General features: G+C 41.8%; 1 protein-coding gene across 3 annotated transcripts; it reads right to left on the reverse strand.

Moving 5' to 3' along the window:
- Positions 1–4,617: 4,617 nt before the first annotated feature.
- Positions 4,618–16,802, reverse strand: pax8 (paired box 8). Of its 3 annotated transcripts, none has more exons than XM_058618144.1 (12): positions 16,691–16,802; positions 14,225–14,380; positions 12,144–12,285; positions 11,828–12,025; positions 11,617–11,693; positions 11,395–11,520; positions 10,460–10,635; positions 10,236–10,356; positions 9,360–9,533; positions 8,805–8,906; positions 6,967–7,056; positions 4,618–5,609 (listed from the first exon to the last, which is right to left on the reverse strand). In XM_058618144.1, the coding sequence occupies exons 2-12, from the start codon at positions 14,241–14,243 to the stop codon at positions 5,539–5,541; spliced, it is 1,296 nt and encodes a 431-aa protein (XP_058474127.1). In that variant the 5' UTR covers positions 14,244–14,380; positions 16,691–16,802; the 3' UTR covers positions 4,618–5,538. The 3 variants fall into 3 exon arrangements, with proteins under 3 accessions (XP_058474127.1, XP_058474126.1, XP_058474128.1); XM_058618143.1 differs by having other exon boundaries at positions 12,144–12,309; XM_058618145.1 differs by lacking the exon at positions 9,360–9,533 and having other exon boundaries at positions 12,144–12,309.
- Positions 16,803–18,452: the final 1,650 nt, after the last annotated feature.

Here is an 18,452-nt window from a genome sequence, read left to right on the forward strand (position 1 = left end):
CTCTGTGGTCCTTTCAGGGGTTTTGTTTTTTCATTCAGTCTCCATTCGTCCTCTTTAACTCTCTAACTACAGACACTGACTCCGCTCTTTTCCCCTCCCCTGCTCTTATGCGGCGTCCACTTGTCCAACTCTTCTAAACACACTCCATATTCTCAGTCTCTGTATGGGTGTATTTTCCTTTTCAGTGCAAATGATATTCTTTTTCTTGCGGTAACTTGCTTTCAAAAACATCCTTCTTACCCCTTCATCTCCCAGACTGCACCCTTTTCTCAAGGTTGTTTTGTTCATTTTGTTTGCAAATCAGACCCAGTGAGATCCCATCGTGACGAAACCCTCCTGCGTCTTTTACACATGCTGGTTTTTGTAGCAGAGGAGCCTCTGATTCAAGAGTCAAAGCAAGTGCCTTGCTTAAGGGCTTTTCAAGGCGTGACCTCTGTTTGCCCTCTTCTCTCCTACACACACACACACACACACAGACACACTCCTGCCTCTAACAACACTCCTGGGGCACAGGCTCAGCAGCTTTTTAACATGCAGGACAAACACAGTGGATGGGATCTCAAAGTGCACACGCGGCAGGTTAATTGCGTCGTATAGGGCAGAGCAAAGAATGTCTGTGAGCTAATCTCCTTCATCTTATCTCACTTCATCTCTCAACTCGGACTGGGTCCGGTTTTTAATATCCAAATATCTGAATATTTATCAGTGTTGTTGCTTTGGCGCTCTGTGATATTTAATGAAGTGTGTGAGAGTCGGGGATAAGAAAGAAAAAAATGTTGAATGAGCTGTTTGTCAGCTGTGTGTTTGACTCCTTCTGGCCTCTGCAGGTCAACCCTCTCCCTCAGGGAAGTACCTGATACCTGGAAGATTTTATCCACCTCGGTGTGTGTGTGTGTGTGTGTGTGTGTGTGTGTGTGTGTGTGTGTGTGTGTGTGTGCCTTGAAAGGTGTGTTTTTCTTGATGTCTCCCAGTCAATAGTAGCTTCCTGCCTGCGGGGCTTGTGTGTTGTTTAATAGGCCGGTATGACACAGGGGACCTGTGTTTCCTCCCACACAGAAACAGCCTCTGTTGGTCCACTTTGCTCTGTTTGACTGCTACATTTGTTCCTTTATGGTTGAAAAGTGGAGGAGATAAGATTGCCTCTTGAAATTTGAGGAAAGTGTTGTCATTTGAAGTCCGCTCAGGTGTTTCCGAGGCCTTTTCCTGGCCTGTGATTAAAAAGTGTCTCTTATAACAACGTTGTTTTCGCCCAAAGCAAAGTGACCATAAGGATCTGACTCAAATATCTCAACACTTGCGGGACCGACTGCCTTAGAAATGTGATGAATCCCACTGATGTTTGAGATTCTCTACAGATACCTTTATGTGAGGATGTAAATGCCAGCAAAAGTCACTCTGGACATTTTCCAGAACACTCTTAGTTGAAATTTAGGATGGCATCCGTCATGCTCAAGCCAGGTGTCACCTCTCACCAACATGCCTGACCTAGACAATCACCTGCTGTGTTCGTGATATGTGAATGTCAAAATCAGGAAGATCTGGACCCAATTTTTACGGACATCCAGTCTGAGCCAGGTGACCTATCGTGAAATAATAAGAGTTAGACCTTGGCTGTCACTGACTGTTTGTTAAAGTTGTTGAAAACTATACACTGGGTCAGAATTAAAACCTTCTGGTTCCTAAATTTGCCGATCTACTGACCTTCCACGCTTGAAGAAAACCAGTTTGTATCATGTTCGTTCCTGTACATGAGTGATTTTTGCTGGATCTATTTCTTTCACGGTAACAAAAAAAAGACACAGAGGAAGGTTTCTGATGTGGTCTGACGAATTGGTTCTGTTGTGTTTCAAGTGTTAAGCTAACAGCGGGAGCGGTACAAGCACTGACTGCAGAATTTTGACACAGCAGCTTGAGAATCTTGCATTTCAAGGGCTCGAAAATGGTGATCTGTGAAGCTGTGTCTGGATCATTTCTTCCTTGATCTCATAATCTATTTCTTTCTCTCGCAGTTATGCTGCTCACAGACAGACTGGCGGACAACGATGGCCCAAAACACAACCTACTTGGCAAAGGTAACGACGGTTCGGGAAGCAGGGTTCAGAATAATACGCCGTGCTTTGTCCAAAAAACAATTAATAAACAAGCTAATGGGTTCACACACACAATCTGGGTTTTCACAAAGAGCCCTAAACCAGGCGGGGGTTGAACACATTATTGCTGCCATTCACACTCTCAAATGACGCCATGTCCCGTGGCTCATTTGGACGGACATATTCTGTCAGGCTACATAATGCTTATTCGCTGGGTGAGATTGGTTGGCCGGTGTCTCGGGCGCAGAGATAAGTGGAGAACTTTCCAGCTGACTGCTGCAGGACAACCCCCGCGACCTGTCAGCCCACTGATTGCCACACACACACACACACACACTCCTCTGCTGCCTTTTTGGCAGCAGTTTCTCCAGGGGCCCCCACATTCTGTCGTTGAGTTTGTCCCCATAATGGTAATGGTACGCATGTCTTCTCTTCCTCTCACACACACATACACATACACAGTCTTTGCCCTGTCTTTACACCATATACTCCCAGTGTTAGTATGGCTTTGTGTTAAGCCATAGTAAGTCCCGGTTGCCCCATCCCGCCAGGTTTGTCTGCCCTCAGCTGTTCCGGCCCGGTGCCCGTATTGTGCTGCCGAGCTCATTACCAGAAGCACTGTGGCCCGAATCCTCTTTGCTAATAGGTCCAAAGAGAGACAGAGAGGAGTTCTTTCTGCTGCTGTTGCAGTATAATGTTTTGTTTTTCACTCATTTGGCAGTGAGACTGTTAATGTTTTACGTCTGCGGCCGTTATTTCTCTGGCCAGCCCTCAGCTGACCGAGGAATCTGGAACTGGGTCCAGTGCCTCCTCGTCCCTGTGAGGCACACTCACTTAAAGGCCTCTCTGTATGTATGAACGTATATGAATGAGTGTGTGTTCTGCATGCCTGAGCAGAGGAGCTGGAAAGAATGAATGTTCAGTCAGTTGATGGGATGTCTGAAGTGGGCCAGGCCACTCGGACAACAATGGGACTGAAGTGCAGCTATTGTTTAAAGTTTACGGGGCGACGCGCGGCGCGTACAGTAGTGCGAGGGTAGTAAAGAGGTGAGTCAGGCAAATGTCGAACTGTGAGGAGGGCGCAGGCTCGGAGAGGCCGAGGGATAGAAGAGTGCGTGCTGTAAACAGAGAGACGTCATCGGTGGTCTTCATCCGCACATCTCACAATCACAATCTCAGACTGAACTGATATTGAGGGTTTTTTTTTCCCTAAAAAGACAAATAAAAGTCTTCTCACAGTCTGAATCCTCAGTGCACTGAGAGTTTTCTCAGTGATTGAATTTGTCCATGAAGTGCACAAATGTTTAGGATGGAAATCAGAGGATACAGTGGTCTAATAAAACTGCAACTCATACAAATAAAAGCTGGTGATACCTCAATGAGTTAAGTCATTAAAAGTAAATTAATTCATAGGCCTATATTTTGGACTCACTTAGCATTAAAACTTGGTTTCTTGGTTCACCATATTTTTCTGAAATGCATGCAATCAGTTGATCGTTGAAGATTATCATTACATACCAAACTAAATACCAATTATTTATTTAAATTTCTTTTACAATAATATAGTGTCAACTTTGTTACATATTACACAACACGTGTATTATTAGCAATCATTTCACCAGGATATAAGGCATCTTTTCCTGCTGGAAAAAGATCAGGGTTTTTGATGAAACTTTTCATCAAAAATTGACTGTTTAAAATCATGAAGAAATATGAGATATATTTAATCATTTAATTAAATCAAGCGTCTTTTTTTCAAACAAAAAACAAACAGGCACTTAAAGCGATTCATAGACCTGATGGTTACATACAGTAGTTTTATAATCTATCTCTAAACCCAACTTTGCACACTGGGTTTCACGTGCTGTAGGTCTCGTGCAGGGAGCGCTCGTCGCGGCCTCCTTTCACCATCATCATCATCATCATCATCTTTATCATCATCATCGTCGTCATCCTCGCGGGTGGCAGGTGGGCCGCGGCACCGCCGAACCGTGGCCTCGTTAACGCGCTGCAGTAATGAGGCCGCGAAGAGGGACGGAAATAATTGCAAATAAAACTACATGATGCAGAAAATAAAAAAAAAGAAAAAAGAAATTAAACAGATGCGCATGTTTTCAGGATCATTGATTTCGTCCTTTAAAAAAAAATAAAAATGCTGAGAGTTGCAAAAAAATATAAAAACAAATAAAAACCATTTCAGGTGAAGCAGCTGGTTACAGTGGTTACACCTTCTTATTATTACTAATAATACTAATACTAATAATAACAATAACAATGCTACTACTACTACTAACAACAACAACAACATAAATAATAATAAAATACAATATTTATAAACCATATACTTTTTAAAGAAACTTTGGCTCATTATATTTTGGCCTTTTCAAACACAATTTTCAAAAATATCTATTTACACCTAATTTAAATAATAATCATTAAAAAACCCAGAAACATTCATTCCATGTTAGTCAGACCCTTTTTTTAAATGAAAAAAAAATTAAAATAAATGACACAGTGGAAACAGTGATAAATTTGTCATGCTTTAATTAAAATAATTCTTTAGAAATTCGTTATTTACATTTTGCAATAATATTAATAACAGTATAAGAAAAAATAGGTCACAGTTCTTACCAAACATCAGAACATCGGCATGACACACAAACTGAATTCATTTGAAGCGAAAAAACAAATGCAGGCCCATTTCAAGCCCTGTTGGTTTCAGTAGCCAAATTGCCCCCCTTCCCTCATCAGTCATCTGAGTCACATTGCATCACTTCCCCCATAAGTAATTCATCATTTACAATATGTACATATTGCTAAACAGATACATTAATTGAGGCTGAGGGGCATACGTGGGGGCATTTTGTTTTTAATTGTGATTTATTTCTTTTAACCACAGGGAAATCTGGATTTACAGTAAAAAAAGCTAATCAGGAAAAATTTGCAAGCAGACACAGATTAAGAAAAGGAACTGGTGTGTAAATGATTAGACAGGCTTCACCCTTTTTTTTCCTCCTCCTTTCTTTTCTTAGAAAAAGCATTTGTAAACAAAAGTGGACGGCATAACAAAGAAGTTGCATATCTGTACTCACTGGATCAGTGGGGTCAAGTTGCAGATGTGCGAAAAATGAAAGAGTCTTTGGCCAAAAACAGCATTAAAGAGCTCTGTGTGTGTGTTGAAAGTCTCAGGGTTTCAGTGTTTGCAGTGTGTGTGTGTGTGTAAACGTGCACGAGTCAGATTTAACGGTGTCACTTTTGACAAATAAATAATGCAGAAATAAAGAGGAGAGGGGATGTGGAAAATGTGTGTTGCTGCATGGTTTGTCAGCAGAGTCTCAAATAATTCCCGATCCAGTTTGTGACTTCCATGCCTTGCTCCGTTCAAGCTGTTTAGTCCTGCAGTCTCGGACCGGTCCGTTGAGTCGGGTCCATCAGCACAGAGTCTGGACTAAAGGTGGTCGTAGGCGGCTGCAGAAGGTGGAGCAGTGCGGGAGGCCGAGCTGTAGTAATAGGGAGAACCTGCGGGTGGAGACACAGAGGGAGGATGGGGGTTGGTGTTGGATCTGACTTTCTTCATCCATGTGAAGTGAAGCTTTACAGCTTACTCTCCTGTGACTGGATCCAGTCTGACACTCGGTCTCTCTCCTGTGACTCTTAAGGAATCAAACATCCAAGACTTTTCATTTCCTAACAAGGACGTAGAGTATGTGGTGGAGTTATCCAGTGAAACCTGACATTTCTGTCAGTCCCAATACTCAAACTCATTTATAGTTCAGGGGCCATATTTGATCTCAAGTGGGCCGGACCAGTAAAATAATAGCATAATAACCTGTAAACAACAATCCTTTTGTTTGACAAAACAGATTGTGAACAATCGGACATTTCCAGAGAAAAACAAGTGCAATTTCAAGAATATTATGCTTACTTTACTGTTTGCAAATGTGTGTGACAACTTACAGATCACAGTGGATTTAAAAAGGCACAAAACATTTAGTCACAGGTGTCTGGAGCTGAAAAATATAGTCATGTTCACAAATTCATCCCACGGGCCGGATTGGACTCTCTGGTGGGCCGGTTCTGACCCACGGGCCGTATGTTTGACACCCCTGCTCTACTCATGTCCTGCAAAGTCTTATACAATTCAAGACCTATATCTACAGATTGTTGTATCTAAAGGTTGTAAGATACTATAAATGTTTATATATATATATATATATATATATATATATATATATATATATATATATATATAAAATATTCATCCAAAAGAAAAAATAAAGTACAATATCAAAATGTACACCATACACATTCAGAAAAACATGTAAAAAAACAGCCATATTCGCATGACTTCAAGTATATTCAAGTTAAATTAAAAGAGTTTGCATTGTGCCATTTAATTAGAAACTACTTTCTCCTTTATCGTTTTTGGTTTATTTTGGCGCTGTTTTGTCATTTGCCCGATTTTTTGCAACTCTATCTCACCACAACAACACACTCACACACCTAAATTACCTTGTTGAATTATATATCATAAGAAAGTGCAGTAAGGACTTCTCGTTAAATAGATAGTTAAAAACAACAACAACACATAAATCCTAGTTAGTAATCCAGCTGACAACTTATTTACTTTTGTTTTGATTACTAAATTAATTTTTTTATTTTTTTATTATGTAATCTAGAAACCCATTTTAACTTCTAAAAGCATTTATCGTCTATGCTGAAGGCAATGTTTATTACCAGTAGCACCAGCAGTGAACAGAACATATTCAGAGATAATTTGCAAGATGCATGAGAGTGTCAACAGCAAACACTGTGTGTGTGTGTGTGTGTGTGTGTGTGTGTGTGTGTGTGTGTGTGTGTGTGAGTCCTTACTCACCCAGTATGCTGGAGTTGGTGAACCTCCAGGCTTCGCTGTAGGAGGTGTAGGGTGAATGACTGTAGGATTGACCAGTGTAGTCTGCACCTGCTGCAAGACATGGAGAGAAAAAAACCCCCTTCATCAAACACAGCGCACGTTAAACGCATCAGCAGAGAAGACGTTTGTTGTTATTAAAAGGAAAGAAGTCTAAGTCGTAGCCCTGCAGCAGGACAGAACCGGGTTGTTTGTGTGTGTGTGTGTGTGTGTGTGTGTGTGTGTGTGTGGCAGCATCTGCTCAGCCTCTGCTCATAATTCACCAACAGTTAGTGCAGCCTGTAAACCATTAATCTGAGGTGCAGGTGGATGGTTGAGGGTAAAATCCCTCGGCCCAGTGGTGCGTGCATGCAGCTTGCCCTCTACGCCCTCTTTCCTCAGCACTCGGCCCCTTGCATCGCTCAGCCTCTGCCCTCTGAAATGCCCTCCTCCTCCTCCTCCTCTTCTTACCATACACTTCCTGCTTTCTCCTCCTCCTTTCATTTTTCTCCCTCTCCTTTTTTTTGAACATTCCAATATCTAATTGGTAATTATGTTGGCTGGAATGAATCCATGAGCTCCCCCCCCCCACCATCACCACCACCACCACCTCCACCACCACCACACCCCCTCCTCCTGTTCTAATGCCCCCCCCCCCCCCCCCCCAACCCTCCACCACCACCACCTCCCACCCCTTCACTCAGTAATTGTGTATCAACGCTTCCTCACAGCGAGCCCACCAGAAAAATAATAAATCAGACCCTCTCATTTCGCGCTTCGGAGGGCAGACTTCAAATAAAAAAAAGGCACATCTCACACACACACACACACACACACACACACGGTCACAAAGACCGCCCCCTCTTCGTTCATACCCAGACTTTACCCCCCTCCACCCTCTACGCCCACCCTAGCTCAGCATCTCCCTCCTGGGCCCCCTGGTTCCCATGGCGATGGGTGGTCAGTGGTGCCTGTTTGGGGAGGGGTGGGCGTGTGGGCAACAGGGCGGAACCCCCAGCCAGTTCTGTGTACCCCCTGGGCCCGTGCATGTGCGCCCGCACACACACACACACACACACACACACGCACACACACACAGAGTTCAGCACCCTGGCAAAGCTACTCATTAACTCAGTCAGTCTCCCTGTTACTCTACAATCCTCCATTGCAGTCTTTCCCTTCTTCATTTTTTCTCCTTTTTCTTCCTCCATTCTCTTACTCCCTCCAGTTTGATTGACTTTTTTAAATTCTTTTATTTATTTATTTAAGTGTCATACATATAGAAAAACATGCCCAGTAACACACTAGTATTAACATACTCCGGATTAGAGCACATGTTACAAATGATAATGGTTTTTTTTTTGTTTTTTTATGTCTGGATTTTGAAAAAGACGTTTCATTCAGTAAAAGTGTCGTTAAATCATCGTATGTGAGGAGAACGCAGAATAAAGTGTGACTCGTTCTCTGCATTTAATCGGATTTAAATGATTCCCATACAGTGAGAAACTAAAGAGCTCATGATTTCCCGTCACAAGATTCAGCACAGAGTAAACATGCTTGATTTGAAGACATGTTGACAGTTTTACCAAATCGAGTCACTCCGGTTTACATTCATGCAGCATGATGAATTATGGAGATGTATATACTGTAAATCCAAAGGAAAAATCTTCTTATTCGCCCAGTTTTTCTGTCAAACCATTTCACATTTTATGCCTTGTTGACCCAACCCATTTCACCCTGAACATGCCAGAATATGATACATCGTGTATTCACTCATCCACTAATTGAGGTGCAAATATCTGCTCTTATACAGGATTTCTTACCTGCTACCATGCCTGTGATGGCAGACGAGGAATATCCTGACTGTGCAGGTGAAGGGATGTGAGGTGGGTAACCTGGCAACGTGGAGCTCACCATGTCACGTCCTGAAAACACACAGATACACACACACACACACACACATTAAAATTCAACTGAAAATGCAAGTCAGGTTTTAAATTTACATTTTTGCTGCAGAGAACATCCACGCAGAGTCAGAGCTGAACCTGAAATAATTACAGTAAATGATTGAGAATTGAGTTTTGACTCATTGGATGTGAACAATTACTGGTTTGTCCATTGAAATGAATCTTTGGATCAAATTTCTCAATCAAAATGCGATTGATTGACACACATAGACCAAATGATGAATTAAAAATGGATCATAAATGCAGCAGGAGATGCAACAACATTAGTCCATTCCCAGCTAATAAGCAGCAGATGAATAAATACTCAAATAAATCACGAGTTGCAGCTTTTCAATGATTCTCCATTTTAAACATAAACACAAAAAGCCGTGTTATGAGTATGAACATGGATGAGATGGACGCCTGCTTTACCTGAGATGACAGGTTGACTGCTGAACTGCCCGTACACTGGTGCATGATGGGAGAATGAGTTGAATGCATTGGGAAAATGGCTGCAGCTGGCGGCCATGTGTGGTGACGGACTGGTGCTGGTCACTTCTGGGGACATTTCCTGTTTCAGACAGAGCGGCAGTGGCTGTAGAGGCTCTGCGGTGGTGACAGCCACCGAGCGTGCAGCAGGTGAAGGGTGAGGGTGGGTGAGGAAATGGAAAACAAATGGCGCAAATGAGTGTCAAAGAAAAAAACAAAACTAGAGTGACAGTGAACAAAAGAGTGAGTGGTTTCAGGATTGTGTGAAAAAAAATGTGAGTATGTGGAGGAGTTTGCGCCTTATGGGGTCAAAATCATCATCATCTAACGTTAAGATTCTCACCAGTAGTATTTTAATGTAACAAAGTACAAATCCTTTGTTACTGTACTTAAGTACAGACATCACATATCTGTACTTTACTTTATTATTTGTATTTCTTGCCACTTTTACTTCACTGCACTTCTACTACATCTTTGTTACTACCAAATGAAATCAGAAGAAGAAGAGTTGGTAATGGTCTGTATTTATATTGAGCTTTTCTAGTCTTGATGAGATGCTTTACATTGCAACATGGGGTTAAGTGTCTTGCTCAAGGACACATATAGACTAGCAGAGCCAGGAATTGAACCTACAACTTTCCAGTTGAAAGACAACTTGCCCTACCACTGAGCTACCATGGTTCAATCCTAACTCCTCACTTTTTCTTACCTTTTATATCAGAAAATTACTTTTGATACTTAAGTAAAGTATGACTTCAACTTGTACCAAAGTCATTTTCTAACGTTTCCCTTTAAGTTACTTTACAGAAGGCTGCTCACCTGTCACCATGGCGTAGCTCTGATGCGCCGTCAGATTCCGTCCAATAGTGGAGCTGGACGTTGAGAGGCTGGTCTTGGCCTCGTCGAGGCTGCCATTGAGGAGCGACAGCGAGTACAAAGTCTGGGGATGACAAACTGGGGATTAGCTATTGGTGGAAGATGCAAATGTGGATTGTGCAAGCAGATCTACAAATGACCCGGTTCCAGTCGGAGTCGCCAGCGACCTGCTCTGTCTTGCTGCTGGAGGCTGAGCTGAATGAGTCCGGAGGGTAGTGGTGACGCTCAAACCCGCAGTCCAGGTGTTGCGAGGCCGCCGAGAAATGGTCCACCCTCATCTGCTTTCTCGGGACGCCCCCGCTGCCCTGAGAGTCCACACTGTGTCGACAGCTGTCCTGATCACCTGTGAGACACCGAGGAGGGGGAGAGAGGAGGGGGAGTGATGTGACCCGTGTGCTAAAATTGGACACATTTCAACAGTTCCTTTAGAAATGACTTAGGCTTCACTTTCAATTATTTAAAGGTCAGGCATGTAACATTTAGAAGGGTTTATTGGCAGATATTTGATATTCTACCCATAAGTATGTTTGTATAGGTGTACAACTAATGAAACTAAGGTTTAGAATAAGCTTTTTATGTGTACTTAAATTTGGTTTTGCATTTTGAAGTGGAAGCTTACTGCGCACATGAAAAAATATCAACATCCTCTCTGGTATGTGAAGGCCACTGTAGTTCCCTGACACTATCTAATCTGTCCAAACATAATCTGGTTCACTTTTCATGTCAGTGAGAACATATTTTTTTCTAGATGTCGATTACGTTTGTATGAATGTAAATGTACTGTGTGTGTGTTTTTATAGTGGCCTGTCAACCTGTACAGTACGTGATTAGAGATCCAGTGTGTTAGAATGAATGATATCCGATGGTCGAGACTGCACATTCTCACAATTTCCTTTTCCTTTTCCCCAAGTGTGTCACAAAAGTACGGTGGCCTGCGCATACCAGAAAGGATTTAAATCACACTGTGGCTGGTTGGATTCAGCAGTGCAAGATGGCGGCCTCTGAAAAGTAAGGCCCTTGTGGAATGTTCTATCTGATGCACTTGGATTTCATTCATAATCACAACAAAAACAACTTTGAATTCATGTGGTCTGTTCCTTACTGTCATCATGGCTCCTCTTGCCCTCGGTGCTGGGATGCGGGATGCCCAACAGCCCGCTGATGGAGTAGGTGGAGCCTAACGAGTCCGACTGTGGAGATTCAGGAGGGGTGACTGCCGAACTGGGGACTGGGAGTGAGAGGAAGAGAGTGGCACTGTGAGTACTTTACAGTACACTGTGATACACGGCAACGTTCGCCGAGTTTGTGCGTGGTATAGACTTACTTAAGGTTTGTCCCGGACTCAGGCCTTTTCCATCTAGAGGCAGATTAAACGGCTGTTGAACCTTTGTTCGGATTATTCTGAGGAAAGAAAAAAAATCACTTTATGAGCAAAGAAAATGTGTCTTTAACCCCTGATGTCTTAACTCGACAGTCCTGGTTGCCGAGCCTCAGTGGCACTTTGCATGATTTAATTCACAAGTCACTTAGGTCACCTGTTAATAGAGCTGACGCTGGGCACCGTGTCGCTGTCGCACACTCCCTCTGCCAGCAGCCGGTCTCTGATTTCCCACGCGAACATGGTGGGGTTCTGCCTCTTGTACTCTGCGATCTTGTCCACAACTTTCGGGGTGGCCACCTTGGGCTTGGAGCCACCGATCACTCCGGGCTTGATGCTGCCCGTCTCGTAGTAGCTGAAAGAAATAAGCCCTTACGTTGACATTGCCACCCTTGACAAGTGCACAGACTCTCAGAGGTCAAAGGGCACGCACAGACCCATCAGCAGAAGTAGCAGGAAGTTGAGTAACTCACCGTCCCAGGATCTTGCTGACGCAGCCGTGGCTGACTCGGAGCTGTCGGGAGATGTCACATGGTCTGACCCCCTGATGGGCCATGTCGACGATGCGTTGCCGGATCACCTCCGGAAGTGGTCGGCCATTAACAAACATTCCACCTAGTTGGTTAAGACCCCCATGACCTGGGGGAGGAGGCCGAATGAACACTCATAAAAGTCATGGCACAGGCAAGAGGAAGAGACTCTCACACTTGGTTTTTACTATTTTATTATATTTTTCACGTTAGTGGCTAAATGAAACTATTTCCCGCATAGTTGGACCAAATCAAAGAGAAATGACCCATTTCTCCTGTAATTTGACCAAAGGTCAGAGCATCTTTGTGACAGAATTGTCCACACGAACGCTGAAAAACACACTCAACTGTGATGTGTCAACATTCACAGACGCTCTGTCTGTAAGAGACACATTGTTCTACCAATCACTGGCTGATTAAATAATAATCATGATAATAATAGTGCAAAAAAAGGACCAGAAATGTCTTAATTTGAATTTTTTTTCTGTGTAAAACCCTGCTGTTTTTGCAGCATCCTGACACTTTATAGTCTACGTTCAATTATGCAAATAATTCATATATTTACAAAATTAAATTAAGGAGTTTTTTTGTATGTCAAAGAAGGAGGACAAGAGTGCACAAACCTTACCTGGAGAGAGCCAGCAACAAGATTGTAATATTTATTTTGGTGAAAGAATGTATATATATATATTTTTTGCAGGCTTCCTCTTAAGTAACGTTTATTATTGTTATTATTATTATTATTATCGTCATTATTCTAACTATTTATGGGTAAAATAAATCCACAAAGCAGATGCTGCCAGCCTTCTTGATCTCCATGAATATTAAACATGTTGACGCAGGATTTGCTTGGTTGATCTAAAGCAGCTGCTCCTGCAGAAGAAGAAAAAACAAAACATCTGATGGTGGTGGCGCTAAACACCATCTCCTCTGAAGACACACTGACTGTGGACACGGTGGTGGCTCTGCAAGAAACACCATCGCTTTTAATTTAACCCAGTGAGCCTCGTCGTCCTCTCTCTCTTGCCTTTTTTTTCCCCCTCGGCTTTCATTTCCACATCAAACAGCAGTCGAGGGAGGAGGGGAAGGAGGGAGGAGGAGGAGGAGGGTGAAGACAAGGAGACAAGGAGGGAGGGAAGGATGGAGGGATGGAGGGGAGCCTCTATTAACGCTGCCAGCGGAGTGTGGAAAAAAATCTCCCCGCCAAGCTTCATCAACCTGCAGGATATTAAAGCCGAGGAGCCCCGGGGAGGGAGAGCGCGCACGCGAGCACGCGCACTGGCGAGCACGAACACACCGAAAAACAAAGGATAGATATAGATAGATATAGATAGACAGGCTGACTCTGTGTTATGGTCTATTTTAAAGAGGGTGTTCTTTTTATACAGATTAGAGTTAATTATAACACAGTTACCATTAAAAGTACACGTTAAAATCTTGACTTTAAACTGCGTGTAAAGACATAATGTAGGTCCCAACTTCAAGGAACATGATGTACCACACATTAACCCTGAAGTTTAATTTAGGGTGAACCTTGACTTGAGGTTTAAAAGGCATTATAACATCTTTAAAGGATGGTGAAATGGTACAATAAGGTCTATTTTAAGAACATGGACATGTTTGAGTTCAGCATACACTGTGTAATATTATTTACCTCAGTCCAACACTTCACTAATACACTGTTAGTGTGTGTTTATATACAGTAGTGCATTTCTGCACAAACCGCCTGATTTATTTACTGCTCCTGCTCACAATGTAACCGCAGCTCTTTAACTTATTTGTTCAGTTTCTATGTCTTTTATGCACGAGTGCAATCCATTCCTTGCATGTGCTCATTTACTACGGCCAATAAAGTTGATTAAAATTCTGACTCTGAGTCTCTATAGACCCCCAAGAGAGACTCAAACTTTAGGCCAAAACTTCACTCCCCTGTTGTTGTCATCATCATCAGCAGAGATGAAGCACACACACAGTCGTCTCACAGAGGACACAGGCCCAGCAGTTATGTTGTGTTGTGTACTTACCTCTTGCACTGTTGGACATGTCCCTGAGTCTTTCCCGTCTATGCTCCACCTGCCGATCACTGACACTCCACTGTCCTCCACTCTCTGCCCCAGTTACCGAGTTCTTCCTCCTCGCCCTGCCTCGTCTGGCATGAGTGTGATCCTGTGTTTGTGTGTCTGTTTGTGTGTGTGTGTGTGTGAGAGACACAGAGAAAATGCTCAGATGCTGACCACACACACTGTGTGTGTGTCTTCAACACAAACATGGATACATAGTCTTCAGTCAACTGTGGATATGTGGCATTTAGGCCGTCTTTCTTTCTTTCTTTCTTTCTTTCTTTCTTTCTTTCTTTCTTTCTTTCTTTCTTTCTTTCTTTCTTTCTTTCTTTCTTTCTTTCTTTCTTTCTTTCATCCCTTAAGTGTTTTAATTAGGATGCATGCTCTTCATTGATCCCCTTATAATGTTGTACATATATAAGCTTGTACGCATTAAAAGAAAGTAGTTTCTAAATCAGGGAGGAAGAATTAGAGCTGAGGAGAATATAGATTCTTTCAATTTGTACAAAACAAAACTTGACATTAAAGCTGTAATTTGATTAGAAATGCTCTGTTCCTTCTTTTGGATTCTGCCTCCTTTTAATTTAAGGATGTGGAGAATCATCTTAACCCTTAACTAAAAGATGTGGTGTGGTGTAAATGTTATTAAGAAGCCCTGATTACAGGCTCCATCTGTTCAGCTGCTGCTCTAAAGTCTCCCACCTTATTGGAGTGAAATATTATGTCATTTACTAATAAAAGAGGACAGTGACATGAGCCTGATGGCTGCACACACACACACACACACTCAGAGAAAGAGAGAGGGAGAGAGAGAGAGTGCATGTGTTGTAGTAAGTGTTCATCCAGGACACAGAAGTTAATGTGTGTGAACTCCTTTAGGCCAAAAAACCTGCCTTCATTTGTCAGCTGATGTCAGGTCCTGCTGTGTGTCACTCTAAAATTACACCAAATAATTAGCAGCGTGTCACACACTGTTAGCTGTGAAGATGAACTGCATCAGTGAAGGTGTTTGCTTTTGTTTCAGACTTATTTTGGTCTGTGATTAATGACAGTTTCACTGCCACAGGATTAGAAACCAAACCCACTGTGCTTTGCCAGCGTTAACTAATGTTTATGCGGGAATTATCTGCTTAAACTTCACTATTAATTCAGTATTAGTGTTTTAATGTTTTAAAACAAAATCTCCAAAAATTTAAAGATTTTTAATTTCAAACTTAAACTCGATATCAATAAAAAAAGTGGAATCAAAATATTTAAAAACACTAAATAAATAGCCTTTAATATTTTAATAATTCATGTTAAACTGGTATTATTAATTGACTGTTAATAAAATATGATTTCTGGCAGTTTTATTCCTTGAATTGAATTATCGTCACATTAATAGAATATTAGTGTCAGAAATAAACAAACCACAAAACGGGGGGATTCGTTAATCTGCGATTATTGCTTGAAGGATTAAAAACAAAAGAATAAATGGATTACACGTAATATTATCATAACATAATTATCGTTAAAACTCGACGGTGTTTGTCAATTTTAATAATAATAATAACAACAATAATAATGATAATAACTGATAAATATTTGAACTTTAAATTCCTGCGGATTTTATTCCATCAGGTTGCATCTCGTGTTATTCGCAAGTGAGTTTTTGCATTTTTGTTAAATAGACGTGAATTATTTAACTTTTGTTCTATTATTATAAAGTTAGATTTTTGTAAATTAAATTGTTTAATGGATAATATTTTAGTAAATTCTCTCTCACATCTAACAACGTGTCCTTAAATATTTAGATGTGTGTAAATATACACATATCTAAATATACACAGTTTTGTAAACAAATAAAAAACAGGAAAGAAATAACTTTCTTTCCTTTTCTGTCTGACAGAGTTCTGACACGGGTATGTTCTCATTATCGCATTAAATAAATGTACAGTTTAACTGCGATACAATTAACGGTTATACATTAGATTCATAATCTTATGTGTGCTGTTTTAGTTGCATGCCAGCCTTCAGATTATTATAACAATGTTAATAATTAAATTAATACAACAATTAAAAAAAAAAAAAAAAAGAACAGCTCGCGGCTGGAATTCAGCTCCCTGTGGACCGAGGTTAACGTGCGTAATTATCCCTGTTCTACTACGAACCCTGTGCCAGATCTGGACCCGTGCCACATCACAATTACACCAGAATGTGTAACAAAGAAAGAAGGAAAGAAAAAACGTCCTCGTGAATTAATTACAGACAGAACATATCAGCCTCTCTCACATGGTGTTGATTTAACTCTCCACTGAAATGTCATGGATACATCAGCTCACTGTTTAGTCCAGACTGCGCATCCCTTAAACCTGCTCCCCCTTCTCAATCACACCTCACCTGGATTACAAATAATACGTCTCCGTGAACACGTGTAACGCGCGCGCTTACCTTTCCACTATGGAGCTGAAATAAACGCGTCCTCCAGCAAATTTATTCTGGTTATTATTCCAACCGATAGACTCGGGAACTGTGTGACAGCGTGTGCGCGTCCTGGCTCTTGTGTTGTGTTATGTCGTGCGCAGCAAACGCTCAGCCAGGTTTTATCCAACCGGGATTGCGCAGAGGACGAAGCCCCGCAGCCATTGGAGGAATGGGAGGGGGGGAGAAAGAGGAGGGGGAGGAGGAAGAGGAGGTGTGGTTCTGTGGAGAAGAGAGGAGAGGATAGGAGAAGAGAACATGGAACTGTGTTGTGATGGCACTGAGCCACTGTAGGGAAACACTTGTCATGGAGAAGACTTCTTTCCATTCATCTCCAGCGTCCATTAGCCTGTGTGCCGGCATGTGGCACCGCGTCCCCGACGGTTCTCACACAGTTTAGTGCTTGTTTAGCTGCTGATCACTCACAGCTTCTCTCTGACACACATGTAGACTCTGACTCTCAGCAGTTTGGCGCGTTTGTTTCCACAGTGGAAAATTAATTGACGTCACTGGAGAAGATGGAGAAGAACATTTGGATCCATTTTTTTTTTTTTTTTTTACATTTTAAAGTTTGTCAAACTCATACACACGGATTATTTGCATCATTATTCATAAAACACATTTTTGCCACTTTTATTTTGGCATTTTGCAACATAGCCATTTAAATCAAAGGTTAAATAACCCCCCGTCAAAATATATATAAGAACCTGATTTCAATCCAGGGGACTACTTTTAATAGAACTGTCATAAGGAACAGCCTAAATAATAAAAAAAAGCAACTCGTTACTAGAATTACATGACATTCAGTTCATAAAATTGCATAAAATATAGCCCAAATAAAATAAAAATGACAAAGTCTGAGCAGATTCAATTGGTTAAATAAGGGATCAAGTGTTTTATAATCTCTAAAAGGTTGTAATAGTGTTTTCTTTCTGTTTATTATGTGTTAGCAGCTCCTCAGGACGCTGTCATTTATATTTTGTCAGTGCTGCGGTGCTTTTCTTTTTGTTGCATCCCCTGCTGCGTGAAACAGGCCCTGCGTGCGCGTAATGTCACGCCAGGGTGTCAGTATCCCTCTGAGTTAAAACGTTGTTAATGGTGTTCGCACAAACCTGTAAAACAAACACACAACACCTCTAATGACAGCCACGACACCTCGTTCTCTGCGTGACATTTATCAAACTATGCGGTTTTCTCCTTTTTTTTGTTACTGGTCAATTACGCACGAGCCAAAAAAAAAAATCACTTTAAAGTGAATTCATTAATTCACACCATGATGGCGGGCCATAAAAATGAAAAGAATGCAACTATAGAGGTCACTGCAGTCCTTATCTCTCCAGTCTGTGATTGAAGCTCTTCCTTCCAAAAGGCTCTGACTCCACATCAGTGCCGCTGCAGGACAATGCATGTTTTTAAATAAATAAAAAACGTCAAAAGACTAAAGGGACTCATAGCATGTGTTGGAAACAGAGACAGTCTTCTGTAAAGTGACCAGAGCAGAGCGCACAGGGAAATGACAAAGTGCCTGAAGGAAGATGTGACAAGAACAGAGAGCGAGAGAGAGGGAGAGGTTACAGAGAGTTTAACAAGGGATTAAAACTCATAGATTGGTATCTTTCGCCATGATACTGTCCATTTAAATAGCGCGTAATTACACGGGTCCACTCGCCAAGGGGCAGAACTCATACACGCCCTGTATACAGTAAGTCCGGGCTCATATAGAGCGCGATAC

This window comes from Solea solea, chromosome 19 (assembly GCF_958295425.1).
Source record: "Solea solea chromosome 19, fSolSol10.1, whole genome shotgun sequence".
NCBI lineage: Eukaryota > Metazoa > Chordata > Actinopteri > Pleuronectiformes > Soleidae > Solea > Solea solea.